The sequence below is a fragment of the Xenopus tropicalis genome, chromosome 4, assembly GCF_000004195.4.
Source record: "Xenopus tropicalis strain Nigerian chromosome 4, UCB_Xtro_10.0, whole genome shotgun sequence".
Classification (NCBI taxonomy): Eukaryota; Metazoa; Chordata; class Amphibia; order Anura; family Pipidae; genus Xenopus; species Xenopus tropicalis.
Window position 1 is genome coordinate 25,060,945 of NC_030680.2, and position 18,840 is coordinate 25,079,784.

Genomic DNA, 18,840 nt, shown 5'->3' on the forward strand with positions numbered 1-18,840 from the left:
ATTGATCAGCCAATGACCTCTCAGATGTGCTGAGAAAGTTGAATAACCAGCATGATTTCTAGAATGGGGGTTCTGACCCATATTGGCCTTGCGTGCCAATACAGCGAGAGCTGTTAATCCAGAAGCTTGGTATAAGCAGTCTAACATACTTTATGAATTCATTAATTTTTCAAAAGTGCTCAGAGGAGCCCTAGGACATGTTAAGTCATTTTTAAGGTTTATGAGTTTTTGAACTAGGGTCTTAAAGGACATGTAAACCCCCCCACAAAAAATGTGATTAGTGAACAGCCTCTTTGCAATCTTTAAATACCCACCACTCCTGTTGTTAAAAGGTTAATAGTAAGGCTGCAGCATCCCCTTAATCACTTGGGATTCTTTCTCCTCCTCTAACCCGCTTGGGGCCCCTCCCTCAGGAATTAACTTTGGCTCCTGGCTAAATGAGCATGCTCAGTTCTTCTCAACTTAGGTTACTAAACACACCCTCCAGTCTAGCAGCCAATGAAGAGATGGCACCTCTGGTTTCCATAGAAACTGCTCTAGCTGTGCACTTTTTCTTCTAACTGAGCTCAGCTTAACCACTGCAGTGCTGAATCCGAGGAGAACATTTTATTAAAGTAAATTCTGCCTGTGTAAGCCTGCATTGTTCATTGCATGAACTTTACAGCACACATGTGCCGTTTGGTGAAAAATGGCCACCAGGTGAAAGCTGCTATGTGATGGTGCTGGCAACCAGAGGGGATGTATGCAATACAAGTGTTCTGGTTTAGGTGGGGGAGATGTGCCCAACTTATATACATAGTAGGAAAATGTAGGGTTTACATGTCCTTTAAATATGCAAGAGGCTGGGAAACCTGTCATAACTTCAACATTTTCTAAAAGGGCTTATTGTGTTATTACTATAACAATTTAGGGTTTTTACGGCATTTTATTTAGCCTTGGAGAAGAATTTGTTTTTATGTTTCTCCTTTCCTGGACAGGAAGATCCAATAAACTATGGCAGGAAGTGGAAATTTAGTGGGAATGTGCTCTACCAAGTTAACTCCATACCACTAGTGACATTATTTTACTAGTGTCATGGCTAACACTCTAATAGTGAGTGTGTATAATGTGTATTTCTATAGCACTCCCTTACCTCATGTTGCCAAGATTATTTATTAACATTGCACACAAACATCACTGATGATGTGGCCCATAGCAACCAATCAGATCTTTGCTTTTGTTTTCTAACTTGTAGATGACTGTTCAAATCCAATAGCGGATTGGTTGCTATGGGCAACATCACTGGTGATGTCTGTCCCCAGTGTTAATAAAGACACCCCTTTATCTCTATCGTGGAACGCTGTAACTGCATCACAATGCACTGATGGTTTTGACCGGTGCTTGTTCTATAATATGTGGCAGTCAAGAGCCATATGCAAGACCCCAAAAATCTTAATGATTGGAGATGGCACCTCCAGCGTCTCCAGAGCGGTAGCAACATTACACCAGGAAAGTGGTATATATTGATTTACCCAGCACACAGTTTTGGGGCTCCTCTGCACATTGTTTCACCAGCAATCCCCCCACCTCCCCCTAAATACGTATGCAATGGTCACAGGAAGGAGACTGGGGGGTGTTGTTGCCTACCTGGCTCCTTTCTTTCCTGGTCCACCCCCCCACAGTCATGGGATCTGCTGTACAGTAACGACACCAGTGCGCCAATGAAATGGCACAATTTAGAAGGGTTCTAGGGTTTCATGCAGATGGTGATAATGTTTGGAAGCACAAAACAAAGAATCATTCTCCACCTTTTTCGGACCTGATGCCAACAAGCCACTGACATTGTACCAGATGTCTCCATAAGAGGCACCAGATAATCAACTTTATGAATTTTGCACCAATCAGTGTATGCCATTTTATTCTCTCTCTCTCTTTTGGATTCCAGGAACTGATAACGACGTTGTACATTGGATTTCTGGGCTTGATCTTCTCATCCTATTTTGTTTATCTTGCCGAAAAAGATGCTATTGATAGTTCCGGTGAATACCAGTTTGGCAGTTATGCCGATGCACTTTGGTGGGGAGTGGTGAGTAGCCTGCTTACCTAATGAAGCCTAATCATATAGACATGGCGGCCGTAGGATCCTGCTGTATGGGAGCTGCCAATAAACTGAATTGTTAGGGGGCAAAAAATTTAAGTTTTGATATTCTCTATGGAGATATGCTCTATGGAGCCCAATAGAACATCAACCCTTATGGTTTAAAATGCATCTTTTGGTTTCAGTAGTGAAACCAAAACTGCACCACGGGTACATAGTAGCACAGCAGGGTTTGCACGTGCCATCTCAGTCCTGTTTGGGCCCTCTTCACTGTGATAGCCGCCACTTAGCACAGGCTGTTATAGCAAGGCCGAATCAGCTTCAATTGGTGCAAGTTGGCGCCCACCAACCCTGCTGTGCTTCCCTGCTTTTTGATAGCCTGGTAAAGCAATAGCTGCTTTTTTTTAGTCTTTGTGGTGTTCTTAGGGTGTTGTTCTCTATCTTTGGATATGATTGGTTACTATGTGTGCAATTTATTATATAAGCCCCACAGTTTTTACTGGTTTGCCTCCTGCATATTAACACCAGTTTCTTTTATTAGGTGACAGTTACAACTATTGGATATGGAGACAAAGTTCCTCAGACGTGGATTGGGAAAACCATTGCTTCCTGCTTCTCAGTCTTTGCCATTTCTTTCTTTGCCTTACCGGCGGTATGTACCTGTTCCTGGACATCCCCAGTTAGTATCTAGTCCTTATAGGAAATCAGCCCCTCAAATAGAAGGGAAAGCAGACGCACCCACGCTACTTAAACATTGCTCTTCTGATCCCTTCTGCAATTAGTGTTTTTCTCTTTTAGTTTTCATGATATCGGCTGTTTAACAATAGTAGGGGTAGTGTCCCCTCAGCAGTTCCCAAGACTGCAAAGCTGCTCCTATAGCAAAGAACAATAAAATCTGTTTATCCCCTTACAACCCTAGGTTGGTGCGGCCGTTGTGCTCTGCCAGAGCTCAGACATGAGAACAGCACAGCAGAGATTCAAGGCTAAAAATATATAAGGTCATGGTGTAGATGCCAAGCATATCTTTGATGATTAGGACTGTCGTAAATACAGAAGGGAAGCAGAGCGGAGAAGCAATTTCGAAATATCCATTTTCGACCATAAATACAAACAGCAGAGTAACTGAAAAACAATAGCGCCTTTGATAATATTTCTAGGAAAGTCACTTTGCATAGGTTTATCCAAAGGCTAGTGTAACTGGTGCTGAGCTGTATAGCTCCGTTTCTAATCCCTGTAGTTAGGAGAGTAATGGCTCTGTGTATATGCTTTCTTTTCCCTTTGCTAAGGCAACTCATTTCCATGTTTTTCCTGTTTTGTATATAGGGGATCCTTGGTTCTGGTTTTGCCTTAAAAGTGCAACAGAAACAGAGACAGAAGCACTTTAATCGTCAGATCCCAGCAGCCGCATCTCTCATTCAGGTAGAAATCATGTTTTCAGTGAAAAAATGAACTAGTGCAATTTTGGATGTAGTTCTATATGTTTTTTTTACCCAATATGCAGTATTTGTCACCCATAGAGAGGGGGAGTTGGTGTCTGAAGCATTTGCACCCAATGCCCTGCTGTACCTTCACATTGACACAAATTGCACGAGTCTGGATGGTATTATTTCCATCACTAAAAAGTGGCACATGTGCATTATTCTTTGGGGCAAATTTGCTGCATTATTCAGTAGCAATCTGGAATTACTGCCAGCTTGAAGGTGGCACTAGCTCTAGGGTACCCATGTCAAAAGGGAAACACACAGTGGGGTACAGGGGTTACTGCATTTTGGGGCCCCATGGCAGAGGGGGTCACCTTAGGGCAGTGATCCCAACCAGTGGCTCGGGGGCAACATGTTGCTCCCCAACCCCTTGGATGTTGCTCTCAGTGCCCCCAAACCAGGTAGTTATTTTTGAATTCCTGACTTGGGGCCAAGTTTTAGTTGAATAAAAACAAGATTTACCAAATAAAGCCAGGGGGCTGATAGGGTGCATAGAGGCTGTCTAATAGCCAATCACAGCCCTTATTTGGCACCTCCATGAACTTTTATGGTGCTTGTGTTGCTCTCCAAGTCTATTTACATTTGACTGTGGCTCACGAGTAAGAAAGGTTGGGGACCCCTGCCTTAGGGCTCAAAGCTTGTCCCAGGACCACCAATTATGCCTTATGCCGCCAGTCGCTGCACAGGTTCTAAAACAGAGGAATTATTTGGGTAGATATGGTGTAATATCTATGAAACAAATTAAGAGTTTCCATAAGGCACAATATAATTCCCTTCCTCTACCATTTCTTTGTGTTTAGGGCTTTCCCCAGACCTTTCTCTCATTTCTTTATATAGTGAAGCTTTCCTCCACTCTGCAGCTCAAGTTGGAGTAAATAATTTATATTGTTCTTTTATTAAAGTGGATCTGTTTTGTAAATAGTTTCCAGGCATGTGTAGGTGATCTATCTGTTGCCAGTAGCTGGTGGCTGGATTATGCTAACTGCATAGCCTGCTAATGTTCTCCTTGAGGGATATTATATTTCTGGGTAAGCTTGTTGCCTTGCATTAGCTTAACCAGCATCCATCATTTGAGAGGGGGAATCATCATTGATGGTTGGGTTGCAAATTGTGTTTGGTTCTGACACTTGTCCAAAGGCTTTGTAGGGACATTGGCGCCAGTATTTATGTCTATACCCACCCACAAAGTGGGACTTGAAAACATCTTGCTGTCCTGAAGTACTGGACCAAATCTGGATGGGCAGGGTCCCAATATAATATAAGATCACAGATAATGTGACCATTTTTATACAATTAATTTTCCCTTTTCAGGAGACTTTCCTTCATTCCCATTTCTACAGTTTTTTGTTAATCGCTTCATGTAAAGGGAGGTCATTTTATTTCTCTCTCCTTCTTGTCATCAGGAGGCATCATGGGAACAATGTCCATTCTGTAATCAAACAGCTGTATTAGTGGCTTTCCGGTAATTTTATGTCCTGTGTTTCAGACAGCGTGGCGGTGCTACGCAGCGGAAAATCCTGATTCGGCAACATGGAAAATCTACATTCGGAAACAGTCGCGAAATCATCATATTTTGTCGCCCAGCCCGAAGCCCAAGAAATCCGCCATGGTACTGGTATAAATAGTTCTTATCTTGTTTCTGTCTGTTAAGGTGGCCATACACGGACCGATTTTTTACTTACAAACGACCGATTCCCGAACGATCCGATGCTATCGTTAAGTTATCGTATAGTTGGTGGTGTACGAACGATCGTCGGCCCACTAAACGAGCCGACATTATCGTCCCCAAAATCGATCGGCCAGGTTTAAAAATTTTGGTCGTTTAACGATAAAATCTGCCAGTTGGTGTGAGTGTCAGACATTTGTCTTTCAACGATTGTTCTCTGCGCATGTCACGATTGCCAGCAACGACATCGATCGTACGTAGATGTACGATCGTAGGTATCTTACGATAATGATGCGACAAAATCTTTCCCGAATTATCGTTGCCCGTGGATGGCATATCGTATGGGAACTCGATCGCCATACGATCGTTTGTCGATATAATCGTTCATCGCACAACGAGCGAAATCGCCTCGTGTATGGCCACCTTTAGTCTGTCTAGTAATTGCTTGGCTCCAGGCTGGGGAGTGCCAGACAAGTAATAGAGAGCCCTGCACTTGTATTTATGGTAGGGACCTTGGGCCTCACAACCCTTGCTTCTTGCACCTAATTATTATCCGTGCATGGCACAGAGGGCAGATGGCACCCACCCATGGGTGGAATTGAACATACCTGTACTTCAGAAAATGAGCTGGTACAGGTATTGTTATCCAGAATTCTCGGGACCAAGGGTATTCCAGATAAGGGGTATTTCCGTAATTTGGATCTCCATACCTTAAGTCTACTAAAAAAAATCAATAAAACATTAATTAAACCCAATAGGATTGTTTTGCATCCAATAAGGATTAATTATATCTTAGTTGGGATCAAGTACAGGTACTGTTTTATTATTACAGAGAAAAGGGAATCATTTAACCATTAAATAAACCCAATAGGGCTGTTCTGCCCCAATAAGGGGTAATTATATCTTAGTTGGGATCAAGTACAGGTACTGTTTTATTATTACAGAGAAAAGGGAATCATTTAACCATTAAATAAACCCAATAGGGCTGTTCTGCCCCAATAAGGGGTAATTATATCTTAGTTGGGATCAAGTACAGGTACTGTTTTATTATTACAGAGAAAAGGGAATCATTTAACCATTAAATAAACCCAATAGGGCTGTTCTGCCCCAATAAGGGGTAATTATATCTTAGTTGGGATCAAGTACAAGGTACTGTTTTATTATTACAGAGAAAAGGGAATCATTTAACCATTAAATAAACCCAATAGGACTGTTCTGCCCCCAATAAGGGGTAATTATATCTTAGTTGGGATCAGTTACAAGGTACTGTTTTATTATTACAGAGAAAAAAGAAAGCAGTTTTTAAATTCTGAATTATTTGATTAAAATGGAGTCTATGGGAGACTGGCTTTCCGTAATTCGGAGCTTTCTAGATAACGGATTTCCAGATAAGGGATCCCATACCTGTATATATATAATCTAGTATGGGTGCTATCTATGATGTCTTTTTGTCATCAATTCTAGGTTAAAAAGAAAAAAATTCGTACAGATAGAGAGGAAGGCTCTACAGACAAAATGCTAAACATTCCGAATATTACCTACGATCACGTAGCCGACGATAGAAAGAATGATGGGTATTCAGTGGAGGCATATGAGAATACAGGTAAGTAATTGGCTGCTATTGGGTGGGTTTCCCTTGGGTACTCCGGTTCCCTCCCATACTACAGAACCATACAGACCCTAGTGTATGTAAATGTGACCTTAGATTGTAAGCTCCATGGTCGAGGGACTAATATGATCATGTATAATAATAATCTATGATTTGTCCATTACAAGTTCCAACAAAATGGACAAATGTTTATCCAGCTGTGTTTCACATCCACATTTGTGGGCATTGCATTGTGTCAAGAAGCATGAGATGGTTAGCTGCATCCCATGGGAGACACTTTTACTGGAAAATAGTAGAAACTGTCATCTCATTGGAGAACAGAACGATTTAAAGGGGAAAAGGATGCAGAGGAAATGATACATTTTTTTTTGTTATGCATCAAGCAGGGTGTGACTCTTCCTTTCTGACACATGAAGGCTATAATAGGCTCTCTAGGTGTAGATGTAGCTCAGGAAATGCTAATTCTGTTGGTATGTTTTTATATTGCCTCAGACCAACAAGGCTGTGTTGATGGACATCACTGTGACATACATATAGGATGGCTGCCAGTGAATCTGTATTGGGAGCCATAGGTGGAGATAGACATGATGGAAAATAAGCACTAGGATATCGTTAATGACCAGTTGACATTACTACTTTGGCTACCAGATGATGCTGGAATTCTGCGTATTCCAAAATATTATCCGAGGGCTACGTTTTGTCAGGGACCGATTCGTAAGCATAATTAGACTTTTTCCCAACTCTCCAAGGACACTTCAGAGGATCCACCAATGAGAACCCTTCACGCTCACTGCTAAATTGTGCTATGTCTGCCTTTCGGGTTGTTGGATACAGTATAGAAGCAAAAACGATGCAGTCTTCTGTTAATATCCATGGACTTTCTGCTTGAAAAGATCCATAAAGGATAGTAGGTGGGGAACTCTCTGTCTTGCTATGGACAGAAAGCCCATGGACTTGGCTGTATCTGAGGCCAGGGACAGGTGTAAACCCCAGCAGTTTGGTGATTTTACCCACTGCATTGTTTCAACACTATAAGGATGGTGCCAGAATCCCAGTAATTGCCCTATGGCTGCCTATGGGACCCATGTTTCTTTGGAACGATGCACTAGTTCTTTTTAAGGTGAGAATTGTGTGTCCTTCATCGCTTCCTGATGTTGAAATGATTTAAGATGCTTCCGTGCCACATTTATAGCACGGAGTAAGCATTGCATAAGCCACAACAGTCAGCACAGGAGAACCATTTAAATGACCTGGGCAGCTGTTTCATGAGTAGCTGTTGATACAAACTGGTGCAGTTGGAGGCCATTGGTCACATCTTGGGCAAGTACTGTTACCGTTTAATCCTCAACGCATACAAATCCCCATTGTGCAATCAGGTTTAAAAACTTGGGCCAGTGTTTAACATCAGGACATGAGGATGAATCTGATTCTTGGTATTTCCTCCGTAGGTAAAATCTCATTCACAATCTTTCTTCACAATAAAATGTGACAGTTAAGAGCTTCCTCCTATTTGTCATTCACATACTAGCATCCTAGTTGTCTTCCTCTATAAAATTCTCACGGTTTATGACTTCCTCCCGTGTGTTTTTTAGCTAGCATTTTAATACTGGATTTTTTGTTGTTGTTGTGCTGTTTGTGCGTGTCTAACCCTTCATGTTGGCTGGGGTAAAAGCCATAGAAATTTCACTCAGTCCACCATCCACACCTTTAGTTTATATCATTTTGCCACTATGTGCTTATCGGAGCTCAGAAGGATCCCTTGGTAACCATGGGGCCTCCATCTGCTTTTACTACTCTACTGTGGTCATTCCAGGATCAGTGTTCCCATGGACCCAACCAGAAACAAAACACTGACTTGACTATTTCACATCAAGCACATCCCTGATTGGCTGGGGGCAACCTGCCACAGGTTGGAGTGTTCTTCAGACCTACCAACATACAATAAAACAAAAGAGGGTTGTGGAATGAAGGTGTACAGCAGGTACCCAATGCTCTAGGCCCCAACCAGTGCTTTATTAGGGGCTTGCTTACCAACCCTCTTGTATGGCTTGGCTTGGAGTCAGGTTTTGGTTGCCAAACAGAGCCTTGTGTAGGCTTCCAGATCACATAGGGGCTACCAAATAGCTAATGATAGTCCTCATTTGATACCCCTGGTACATTTTTCATTCTTGTGTTGAATTCAGAACTCAGCTTGTTGTATTATGAGGAAAAACATCAATCTTAAAAGCACTTTGTTTTGGATAAAGTTGTGGCAACCAGAGAGGGGCCAACAGGGTGCCCTAAGCAATCCCCTGACCTCCTACTTGCCACCTTCCACCTCCACTCACCACCAACCCCACTGCAATACATTGACTTCTTGCTGGTCCACCTCCACCTCTGGATGTGAATGGCCAGAGTTAGGGGCAGTTGAGGTTTGCCCCCCCTACAGTTGCACCCTAGGCATGTGCCTTTGCTGCCTATGCCTAATTCTGAGCCTGGTGGCAACATTGGCAAGGGAAGTCTGGGCTGATTTGTTTGGCTTGTTGCCACTATAAGCCCCACTTGGAATAGCATTTTGGATGGACAATAGGAGTGGGGCTTACAGCTAAATAACTGGTGGGGAACCCTGCAGTGACGCACAAAGAAAATTTGAGGGTACAATCCTATATTTTGAGGTATAACCGCCGTATATTTTTGAAATTCTACAGTAAGAAAACCCTTTGGATTCTTAGACCCCGGCACTGGACCTTTTATCAGAACAAGCAGTTTCACAGATGACCTGGACATGGAAGGGGACACTCTCCTCACCCCAATTACTCACATCTCAGAGTAAGTACTGCATTCATTTTGTACAAAATACAGGAACACGTATTTGAGAAACTTTAGTGCATGGAGCTGCTGCGGGTTATGTTTTAAGGGTGAAATATACTGGGCAAATAAAAAATGGATATCAGTTGCAGATTCTTTTACTTATTGTATTAACTGGTGGTATAACTATTATTCAACTAATATTCAAAATTTGTCTCCAGGCACCCCCCTTATCTTTCCCTTTTCCCACATAATCAGATTCTTAATATCCGGCCCTCTATCCAGCCATGTCCCTTAACCATGTTGTATTTGTATGCTTAGGATGAATTATTTGCTTTTATGTACACACCTCTAGTTTTGCACATGAGGCATTACCAATGATTGCTACCATTTACAATGCTTAATACATAGGAAGGCAAACCTGCACATAACCTAAGACCTCCAATGTGGGTTATGGCAGGCTAATAATAGTGCCCATTATCCATAACAGAATATACTATTGCACATTTGACTTGAAGGGGGCATCTTATAGTATAGATTGGTAAGTTATTGGTAGGTTTACTTGCAAGGGTTGAAATTGATGGACTCTTGATGGTCTTTTTTTCAACCCTTTGTAACGATGTAACTATCTTTGTACAGGTTATGATAAAGCCTAAAGGGTTGTTCTTCTCAATATCCACAGGGAAATAATATAGAAGTAAAAAATGAAGGTACAGAGGTCTACGAAAGGAAACACACAATATATGCTTTAAAAACCCTATTCTTTTTCACAGGCTAAAAGAACATCATCGTGCCGCAATAAAAGTCATCCGACGAATGCAGTACTTTGTTGCAAAGAAAAAATTCCAGGTGTGTTGGGTCAAAACTTATAGTGTTATGTTCAAGAGGTGATTATGTTAGATGAGTTATGGGCTCCCAGTTGCACTTTCACTGGTTTGTAAGTACTATAAATACAGATGGGACAAACTTTACCTTGATGTCACATTGGGCTGCACCTAAGCACAGACACAATATTCTCTACTGTGCTCACAAATGTGTGTTGATCTGTTTAAATGGAGGCAGATACCTAGTCCCACCACCTCTGGTCAAAACAGCCTTTATCACAACTTCGCCTATGGCACTTATGGCCAGTGACAGGCCTATACTTCTATGTTCACTTCAGTGTTTCTGAGCTAGGGTGTCCCAACCCTAGAAAGGTTTCTATAAACTGCTGCAGAATCACCCATAATTGCATTTAATTTTATCAGAGTATTGATGAAGACCGTAATCTTATGAAATCCCTTTTGTTTTTTTGCAGCAAGCGAGAAAACCCTACGACGTGCGTGATGTTATTGAGCAGTATTCACAAGGTCACCTTAACTTGATGGTCAGAATCAAGGAACTTCAGAGAAGGTTCTAAACCAGAATCCATCTTTTGGATTTTTTCATGTTTCTCAGTTCCTCCCCCCCCCGGCTACATTAAACAGCGCTGTCATCCTAAACGTTAAGTGTAAAGTCCCAAGTGCAAATAAGTGCAAAGGAGCCATGAAGTCTTTAATGGTGAGAGCAGTCTACAGACACTCACTGGATGTAGAGACTCATAAAAATTTAGGGTAAAACAAGACCAGTTCTTATATTGGCACATGTTGGGACCAGGATTGCCAGCAATTGTCTCCCTAAATTCAGCCAAGGCAAGTGTTCCAAGCGAATTACCTTTCCTATCTCATGTAACTGAGGCACAGTAGAACTTACACACCAGTGCAGCTTTCGCAGAACTCTGCTCCATTTGTATTCACTTCTGTGGCTGATTATAATACAGGTATAGGACCCATTATCCAGAATGCTCAGGACCAAGGGTATTCCGGATAAGGGGTCTTTCTGTAATTTGGATCTTCATACCTTAAGTCTACTAAAGAATCAATAAAACATTAATTAAACCCAATAGGATTGTTTTGCCTCCAATAAGGATTATTTATATCTTAGTTGGGGTCAATTACAGGTACTGTTTTATTATTACAGAGAAAAGGGAATCATTTAACCATTAAATAAACCCAATAGTGCTGTTCTGCCCCCAATAAGGGGTAATTATATCTTAGTTGGGATCAAGTACAGGTACTGTTTTATTATTACAGAGAAAAGGGAATCATTTAACCATGAAATAAACCCAATAGGGCTGTTCTGCCCCCAATAAGGGGTAATTATATCTTAGTTGGGATCAAGTACAGGTACTGTTTTATTATTACAGAGAAAAGGGAATCATTTAACCATGAAATAAACCCAATAGGACTGTTCTGCCCCCAATAAGGGGTAATTATATCTTAGTTGGGATCAAGTACAGGTACTGTTTTATTATTACAGAGAAAAGGGAATCATTTAACCATGAAATAAACCCAATAGGGCTGTTCTGCCCCAATAAGGGGTAATTATATCTTAGTTGGGATCAAGTACAGGTACTGTTTTATTATTACAGAGAAAAGGGAAATCAGTTTTAATATTCTGAATTATTTGATTAAAATGGAGTCTATGGGAGACGGGCATTCCGTAATTCGGAGCTTTCTGGATACCGGGTTTCCGGATAAGGGATCCCATACCTGTACTGTCATACAGGGTAAAAGGACTATAAATGTGCAGTATTTTCATGTGACACTATGGTTTCTTGCAACATATATCTTGAAAAATAACTGAAGTATTTTCTTTGCAGATTAGATCAGTCACTTGGAAAGCCTTCCCTTTTCCTCTCTGTATCAGGTACTAAATATTTTGTAATTTCTCGTTTATTATTATAGTATGTATTGGCCAGTATTTTTTTTAAAGGGGAACTCCGGCTTCTGAACCAAAATTCGTTAGAGTCCCACACAACACAGAAACCCCAAATATACCTATTACTGTAATTTGGTCCTTCAAAAAGTGTAAATAACTACCATTTTTATATGCTAAGTTAATTTCTGCATCATTTGAAATTCTGGCAGGGGAGGAGGGACTAAAACATAGATGTTACAAATGTTAACAACTTCTCCACAGCTTACAGACAGCATGCAGGGACTACATACAGTAAATCACAATGTATTGCACTGCATGGTTCTTTTCCTTATTGACGTAACATGTGCACGGAATTGTGGGATTGGGAGGAGGCAGGCTGAGGACAGGCGGCAACTGTTACATTTTGTTACTATATTAATACCTTTAAAATCATATAAAGGCTTCATATTTTTAATTGATGTATATAGCAAAGTTGCTTGAAATAATGTATACTTTCAAAAAGTTGTGTTTGGGGTTATTGATCAAAGCTGATATTTCTTCCCTTTAGATAAAGTGAAAGACAAAGGAAGCAATACAATAGGTTCAAGGTTAAACCGCGTGGAAGACAAGGTAAGTGTTAGGTTTTATGGCAAATTTTAGGCTAATGCCCCACAGAGAGATTAGGTGCCCACGATAAATCTTTGCTACTAAGGGTGACTTATCTCCCCGAAAAGCCTTTCCACCGGCAATAAAGAGAATTGCTGGTGGTGGAAAGGCGCTTCCTTGCTAAAGTTTCAAGTAGTTTCCCTCAGGAGGAAACTTTGTGCGAATTTGAAAAAATGAAGTGACGTGTATGCCTTTCAACCGACGAATCACTTTGTTGCCATGGGAAAGGCATTTAGGTAGATTAGTCCCCCACAATAGCAGAGATTTATTGATTTATTGCAGGCCTTAGGGCATTTGGAAGGAAGAGGGTGATGGCCAAAGAGCATTTTTACCAAATGTGCACATGGATAACATAGGTTGTAGTTTTATGAATGAAATGCCAAATCATGGTACATACAGTATATGGGTATGTAGAAACCCTGTTTCTGTGGCAACAGTTCCCATCAGGATTATAACCCCGTGCACAAAGTAAGGCCCATGCTGAATTGGTTTGCAGAATTGGGAATCGGAGACTTGCACTGTGTTATAAACTCAACCCAACTGAACCCACTGTTGGATGAATTAGAGTGCCAGTGTGAGCCAGGCCTGGTGGCCAAAATCAGTGCAAGTTATTTCCTGTCAAGTGTAAGAGGCTGAGAATGACAGTCACATTTATTTGACGAGTGTCTTTCTATTATAGGAAAGCTGTCCACACACTGGTAGAGCTGCTTGGTTAAATATTTTGGGTTGCTGTGTGCTTCAATTGAAGAACTTCTCCATGTGCAGAACATCTTTGGGAAACCAAGCTGATACTTTAGATAAACCCCCAAAAACTGGGCTTTAGAGGTCTAGACCTGGTGCCATCCAGAACTTTTTGGGCCTAAATTGGCCTCCCCTTGTGGTGCTCAAAGACACTGAAGGTTTTGAAGACCAGTGTTGACTAGAACATCTCTAAACAAAAGTTTAGGAGATGAGGTTTAGGCAATACATGTTAAAAATGATTTGATTTGCTTTCCCGTTCTGGTGGTTAGATATGCTGTGTAGGTTCTAAGAGTATTTTTTTATATTATAGGTAACCCAGATGGACCACAAGCTAAATCTGATCACTGATATGCTTCACCATCTAGTCACAAACCAGCAGGGAACTCAGTCCATCCGAACGCCTCACCGGAGCAACTCTTTGAATTCCGAGAACCACGCTTCCCGCAACACCCTTCCCACCTACGAACAGCTGACCGTGCCGAGGCCAGGGCAGGACAATGTATCTTGATGGACGCACTTCAGTGCTGCTATTTTTAAATATATGTTGGAAACTTGCACCATAAAACTGGGTTAACTGCTGTACTCAAGTGGATATTCATTTCTTTAAAATGGTTTGAAAAAAACCTGCAAATGAACAATGTAATCTGACTGCCTTTCCAATACATTAAAGGGGTAGTGCTCTATTAATATAGGCATCGCTCCAACATTTTGTAGGCCTCAACTGGAAGGTTCTTTGGAGAATAATGATGATGACGATAATATTTCCAGTTAGGTGGAGTTTGAGTTCTTGTTGGCTGACTGCCAGCTCCATTTGGTAGCAAATCGTCCAGTTGTATGTGGTTTTAATCCTGGTTGGTTGATCCCGTTGAGTCCATTCATTAGTGCAGAGCAAAGGATTCTGGTATAGAAAATGAATAGTCATCATAGCCAATGGCCTCCTAGAAAGCTGAAGCCATATGGTGAAGGACATATGATGAAGGTGAAGTGATGCATTTCAAGTGTACAGCATTGTCTCTTCATTGTGTTGATTTTAGTTTGTAAAAATGATAAAATGGGGGGGGGGGAAGGAATTGTTCTCAGTTTGTTGTTTTAGTTGATCCTCTGCATAACTACCGACTGTTGTTACCGTAAATACACCGTTATACAGGCAGTTGCCAGAAGCAATTGCGCAGAACAATACACATTTCCAATTGGGTTAGCCCTATTGCGTTATTCTCAAGTGGACACATATACAGACAGTAACACATTGATGCATCTGGTGCACAGCATTTCAGTTAAGGGTGTATCTGTGTACCAGATGCACCAATTAAACCATACTCATCTGAATATCTGTCAGAATAAACTCAAATTTAGTCCTGCTCAGAATAAAAACGGCATCTGTGATATAAGGGTTTTTAATTACACGCATGATTTTGGTTTGTTCATTATGACCGATACCTCCAGCGTTGACCCCCTAAGCTTCTAAAGATATAAACTCTACCATCATCCCCTTTGGTCTTCTGTTCCAGTGAAATGGGTAGTGTACTTAACATTTTACATAGGAACTGGACACATCACTTCCATGAGAGTTTTTTTTTTATGTTTTGTATACAAGTAACCTGCCAAAGACCAAGAAACGTGAGTGGGGGATCTGTTGGAACCCCTGTTTTGTCCTAGGGCTCTTCTATGTGTATATATATCTCAAGCAGAAACGATTGGTGTTTAGCTCCCAAGAGGAGCCCTTAAACTGACTCTTCAGCAACCTTTGGTAGATTATAAGTATGGTTTTTTACCCATAGCAAACAATCCCGGGTCGGCTTTTGAAAACAAGCCTCTTATTGGTTGCTATGGATTACTAAAGTTGGGACTTTTTAGTACATAAACCCAGTTGAGATACTAGCGTATCATGAAAGACATGTCTACTAGTGATGCACACTTGCCCACCGCAGCGTACAGAACTTATTCATGTTCTGAGACTGGGCTCCCATTGGTGGGATAGTGTTCCAGCTGACCTGCTTGTTTCTGACATCTGCTGAGGGCTCTCGTCTTCAAGACCCTTCTTAACCTTGGCTGGTCATGGTTTGAGAAGGACCTGCAAGGGCTGGGCTGATCCCTTATTGCTGGAACCCAGACATGAGCATTAGTTTACTGGCCTTCTCCTCTCCCCTATGGCAACAGGGAAGGGTCATGCAACCCCATGCATTTTATTGCATAAACTCTTTCTGGCACATTCTTAGTTATCTATTTGAATAGCAAATTTTTTTTAATGTTTTGAAACCAATAATATACATAATTACACTCTTGTGAAACGTAAAAATCAGTTCTGTATAGACATACGACGATTGGTAACGTGGGGGTTTGATGCTATATTCAAGGCTTTCTTTCTAAGTTTTTCTAGTGACGCCACAATGTCATGCATTTTGTTTATAGAGTCTTTTTGTTACCAGAAACAAATAATGTTGATTTTTTTTTTTAGGGACTGGGTTAGGATGTTTCTGCCACCTACCCCTATGGGTAAAACTGGACTTTAGTCCATATTTGTATTTATTAGTACTGTTTAAAAATAAACTGAGACGTGACCCTGTGTATTGGCACAGTGTCGTAGGTAGATAGGTCTGTGTTTATTTTTTTGTAGCGATCCATAATATATAGGGGACATCTGGCTACTCAGGCAAGTTCCTTCTGTGTTGATCAGTGAAGATGGAGTTCAGCGTAGGACGTTTCGGAGAAAACCTTACTTTAGTTGAGGCAACAATGCAGCTCCCTGTTTTAGGAGGAGCTGGAGCGCCACATTACAATCTATAATAGGTTATAGCATTTGAAAATATGGGGCAACTTGAAACCATTTTTATTCTCAGTTACACTTGTTAAAACTGGAATTCTAAGACTTTAGGATTAGGGTATTGTTTTGTACTTTGGTCTTAGATTGTGTTTTACATGTCTAAAGGCAAACCTGATTCAGTAGTGTAACCCCCCCCCATCCTTCCCATTATTAATGATTCTTGAAAGATTTGGAAATGGCTTTCCTTGTCCTATTTATGTTTACAGTTTGACTCTATGGAAGCCAGCAGGGGACATTAATGGAACTGGTGGTGATGGCTGGACCTCTGTGGGTAGCATTGCCTTTGCACACGTATTACCAGTGCCTGGGGGCAGTGAATTATTATTAGAATGGAAATGGCACTGACATGTTTCTGTGTTGCCTGGTCCCCCCCAGGAACCTTCTTCATGGTCCCAAAGCTATATTGTGTCTTATATCATGTCACTGGTTTGGGGCAGGGGTTGGTAGGAGGCTTGGATTGTATAGAATTCTGATATAAACAGTGGGGGCATTTATAAACACTGGCCAATTTTGCTTCTGGGCAATCAGAATGCAGCTAGCTCAAAAAAAAGCTAATCACTGACTGGTTGCTATGGGTAACTGCCCAGGTACAAATTTGCCCAGTGTTTATAAATAAGCCCCAGTGTCTCCAGAATTTTGCACCTTTCTCCATTGTAGCATCAGTACAGAAGTAGGGAGTCCTTCATCAGAGGGCAATGATGGCCCGTGGGATGATTTACATTTGAAAAATGCCAGCACCTATTCATTGAACTACACTATTACAATTTTATTTTGAAAATCAGCATTTTTATTGGTAATACCGGAGCTGCCTCATCTGCAAAGTGACGTCGATGCAAGGATCCGTCCACCACAGCCAGTTTAACTGAAACTCATCTCCGGCTCAATAAGCGTAGCTGACTGTGGCCTCTGTATAAACTAAACACTTGCTTTTCCTTCAACACTGCAAAATCACTGATTGTCGTGCACGGGTTGGGGGGATTTTTACCGGTTTGGGTCATATGAAAGACGATGTGAATGTTTAGCAAATGGTTATGGACGTTACAATGTTCAGAATGATGCCAAAGAAAAAAAATGATTTTTATCCTAATGATTCACAATGTAATTTCCATGAAGTGATTATCAGAGATTTTCCTAATAAAAACACCAGCACTGGAGCCTCTGAGTATTTATTTCAATAGCCAACAAGGCAGAGTCTCTAAGGAGACTGTAGGGATGATGCCAGGTTCTGCTATTCCCATAGGTTCCTATGTGCTAGCCCCGGACCTCGGATAAGGTTATGGGCTTATCTGCTCCATCATCAGGTGGTTACCTTAGAAGTCATAGGTTGACAGGAGGGCATTTGGGGCCATGACACATATTACAATGGAACAGTATAACTAAGGGAATCGTAATAAAAGAAGCTACAGGTCTAGTATTTCTCAGCAGCCAACCCTGCTCTGGGGGTTGATAGCCCTGTAAATAGTATCGGCTGTTAGAAGCTGGACATACTTGGTGATCTCTGGCCAAGTTGGGCTGATCCAATGGTTGGCCAGGGAGGGGTGAATGTTTGAATCATACAGCAGGCCTATGGAAAACCATAAAGGACTGCATCAATGCCCTTTTACAGTCCTAGCCTGATTATATTATCAAACCTGTCCAATAGATATCAGAGTGATTTACTGGCAGATACCAGTCGGGCAGGCCCTTCCAAGGGCACCACACAGCTGGCAACTCACTTTGAGGGCCAGGAGCTTATATCAGCCTGCGTATGGCCAGCTTTAGAAAAGCAAATGTCCTAGAACTGGGGTTTAGCCCTATAACTGCCACACACCATAAACATTGCTCACATCATACACACCAAGGTGAGTTATAAGTATAGTACCAATACCCTGGAAACGTATGTTCGTTCACTTAATATCCCTGCCAGCCCTCCCTCCAGCAAGTCTAGAGCAACCATTCTATAAACCCCAGTTTGCCCTCTATTTCATTGGCACAAGCAAAGTCATGGCACCCTATAGGCAGCAGCGAGATCCCCTCTAGTGCTTTCCGATGACGCATCCCGAGTGTGATTTATTCAAGCCCTTGGTTACCTGTCAGACAGTGTATTTAGGTTAATAGAGAGATGGTTGGTAACTCCCAGCAACTTGTCACGGCTACTAAACTCCAGAATATACCGTGCCATAGACAATACTGAGAATTTCCTCTGCTAAAACACACATAGCGACAATTATTACTAAATGACCAGCGCTGTCTAAGTTCATAGCCATGACAAGTAGCTGCTCCTAGTAGCACTGT

The 18,840-nt window shown here is 41.5% G+C and overlaps 1 protein-coding gene across 1 annotated transcript in view; it reads left to right on the forward strand.

The window, feature by feature from the left end:
• The window catches only part of kcnq1 (potassium channel, voltage gated KQT-like subfamily Q, member 1), an 89,032-nt gene extending 71,312 nt beyond the window's left edge, over positions 1–17,720 (forward strand). The window contains exons 7-17 of the mRNA XM_002936499.4: positions 1,925–2,065; positions 2,619–2,729; positions 3,401–3,496; positions 5,045–5,167; positions 6,689–6,827; positions 9,521–9,641; positions 10,394–10,469; positions 10,918–11,012; positions 12,301–12,347; positions 12,907–12,968; positions 14,056–17,720. Coding sequence (XP_002936545.2) covers positions 1,925–2,065; positions 2,619–2,729; positions 3,401–3,496; positions 5,045–5,167; positions 6,689–6,827; positions 9,521–9,641; positions 10,394–10,469; positions 10,918–11,012; positions 12,301–12,347; positions 12,907–12,968; positions 14,056–14,253 — 1,209 coding nt within the window. The 3' untranslated portion in view covers positions 14,254–17,720. The remainder of the gene's footprint in view (positions 1–1,924; positions 2,066–2,618; positions 2,730–3,400; positions 3,497–5,044; positions 5,168–6,688; positions 6,828–9,520; positions 9,642–10,393; positions 10,470–10,917; positions 11,013–12,300; positions 12,348–12,906; positions 12,969–14,055) is intronic.
• The last annotated feature ends 1,120 nt before the right edge of the window (positions 17,721–18,840 follow it).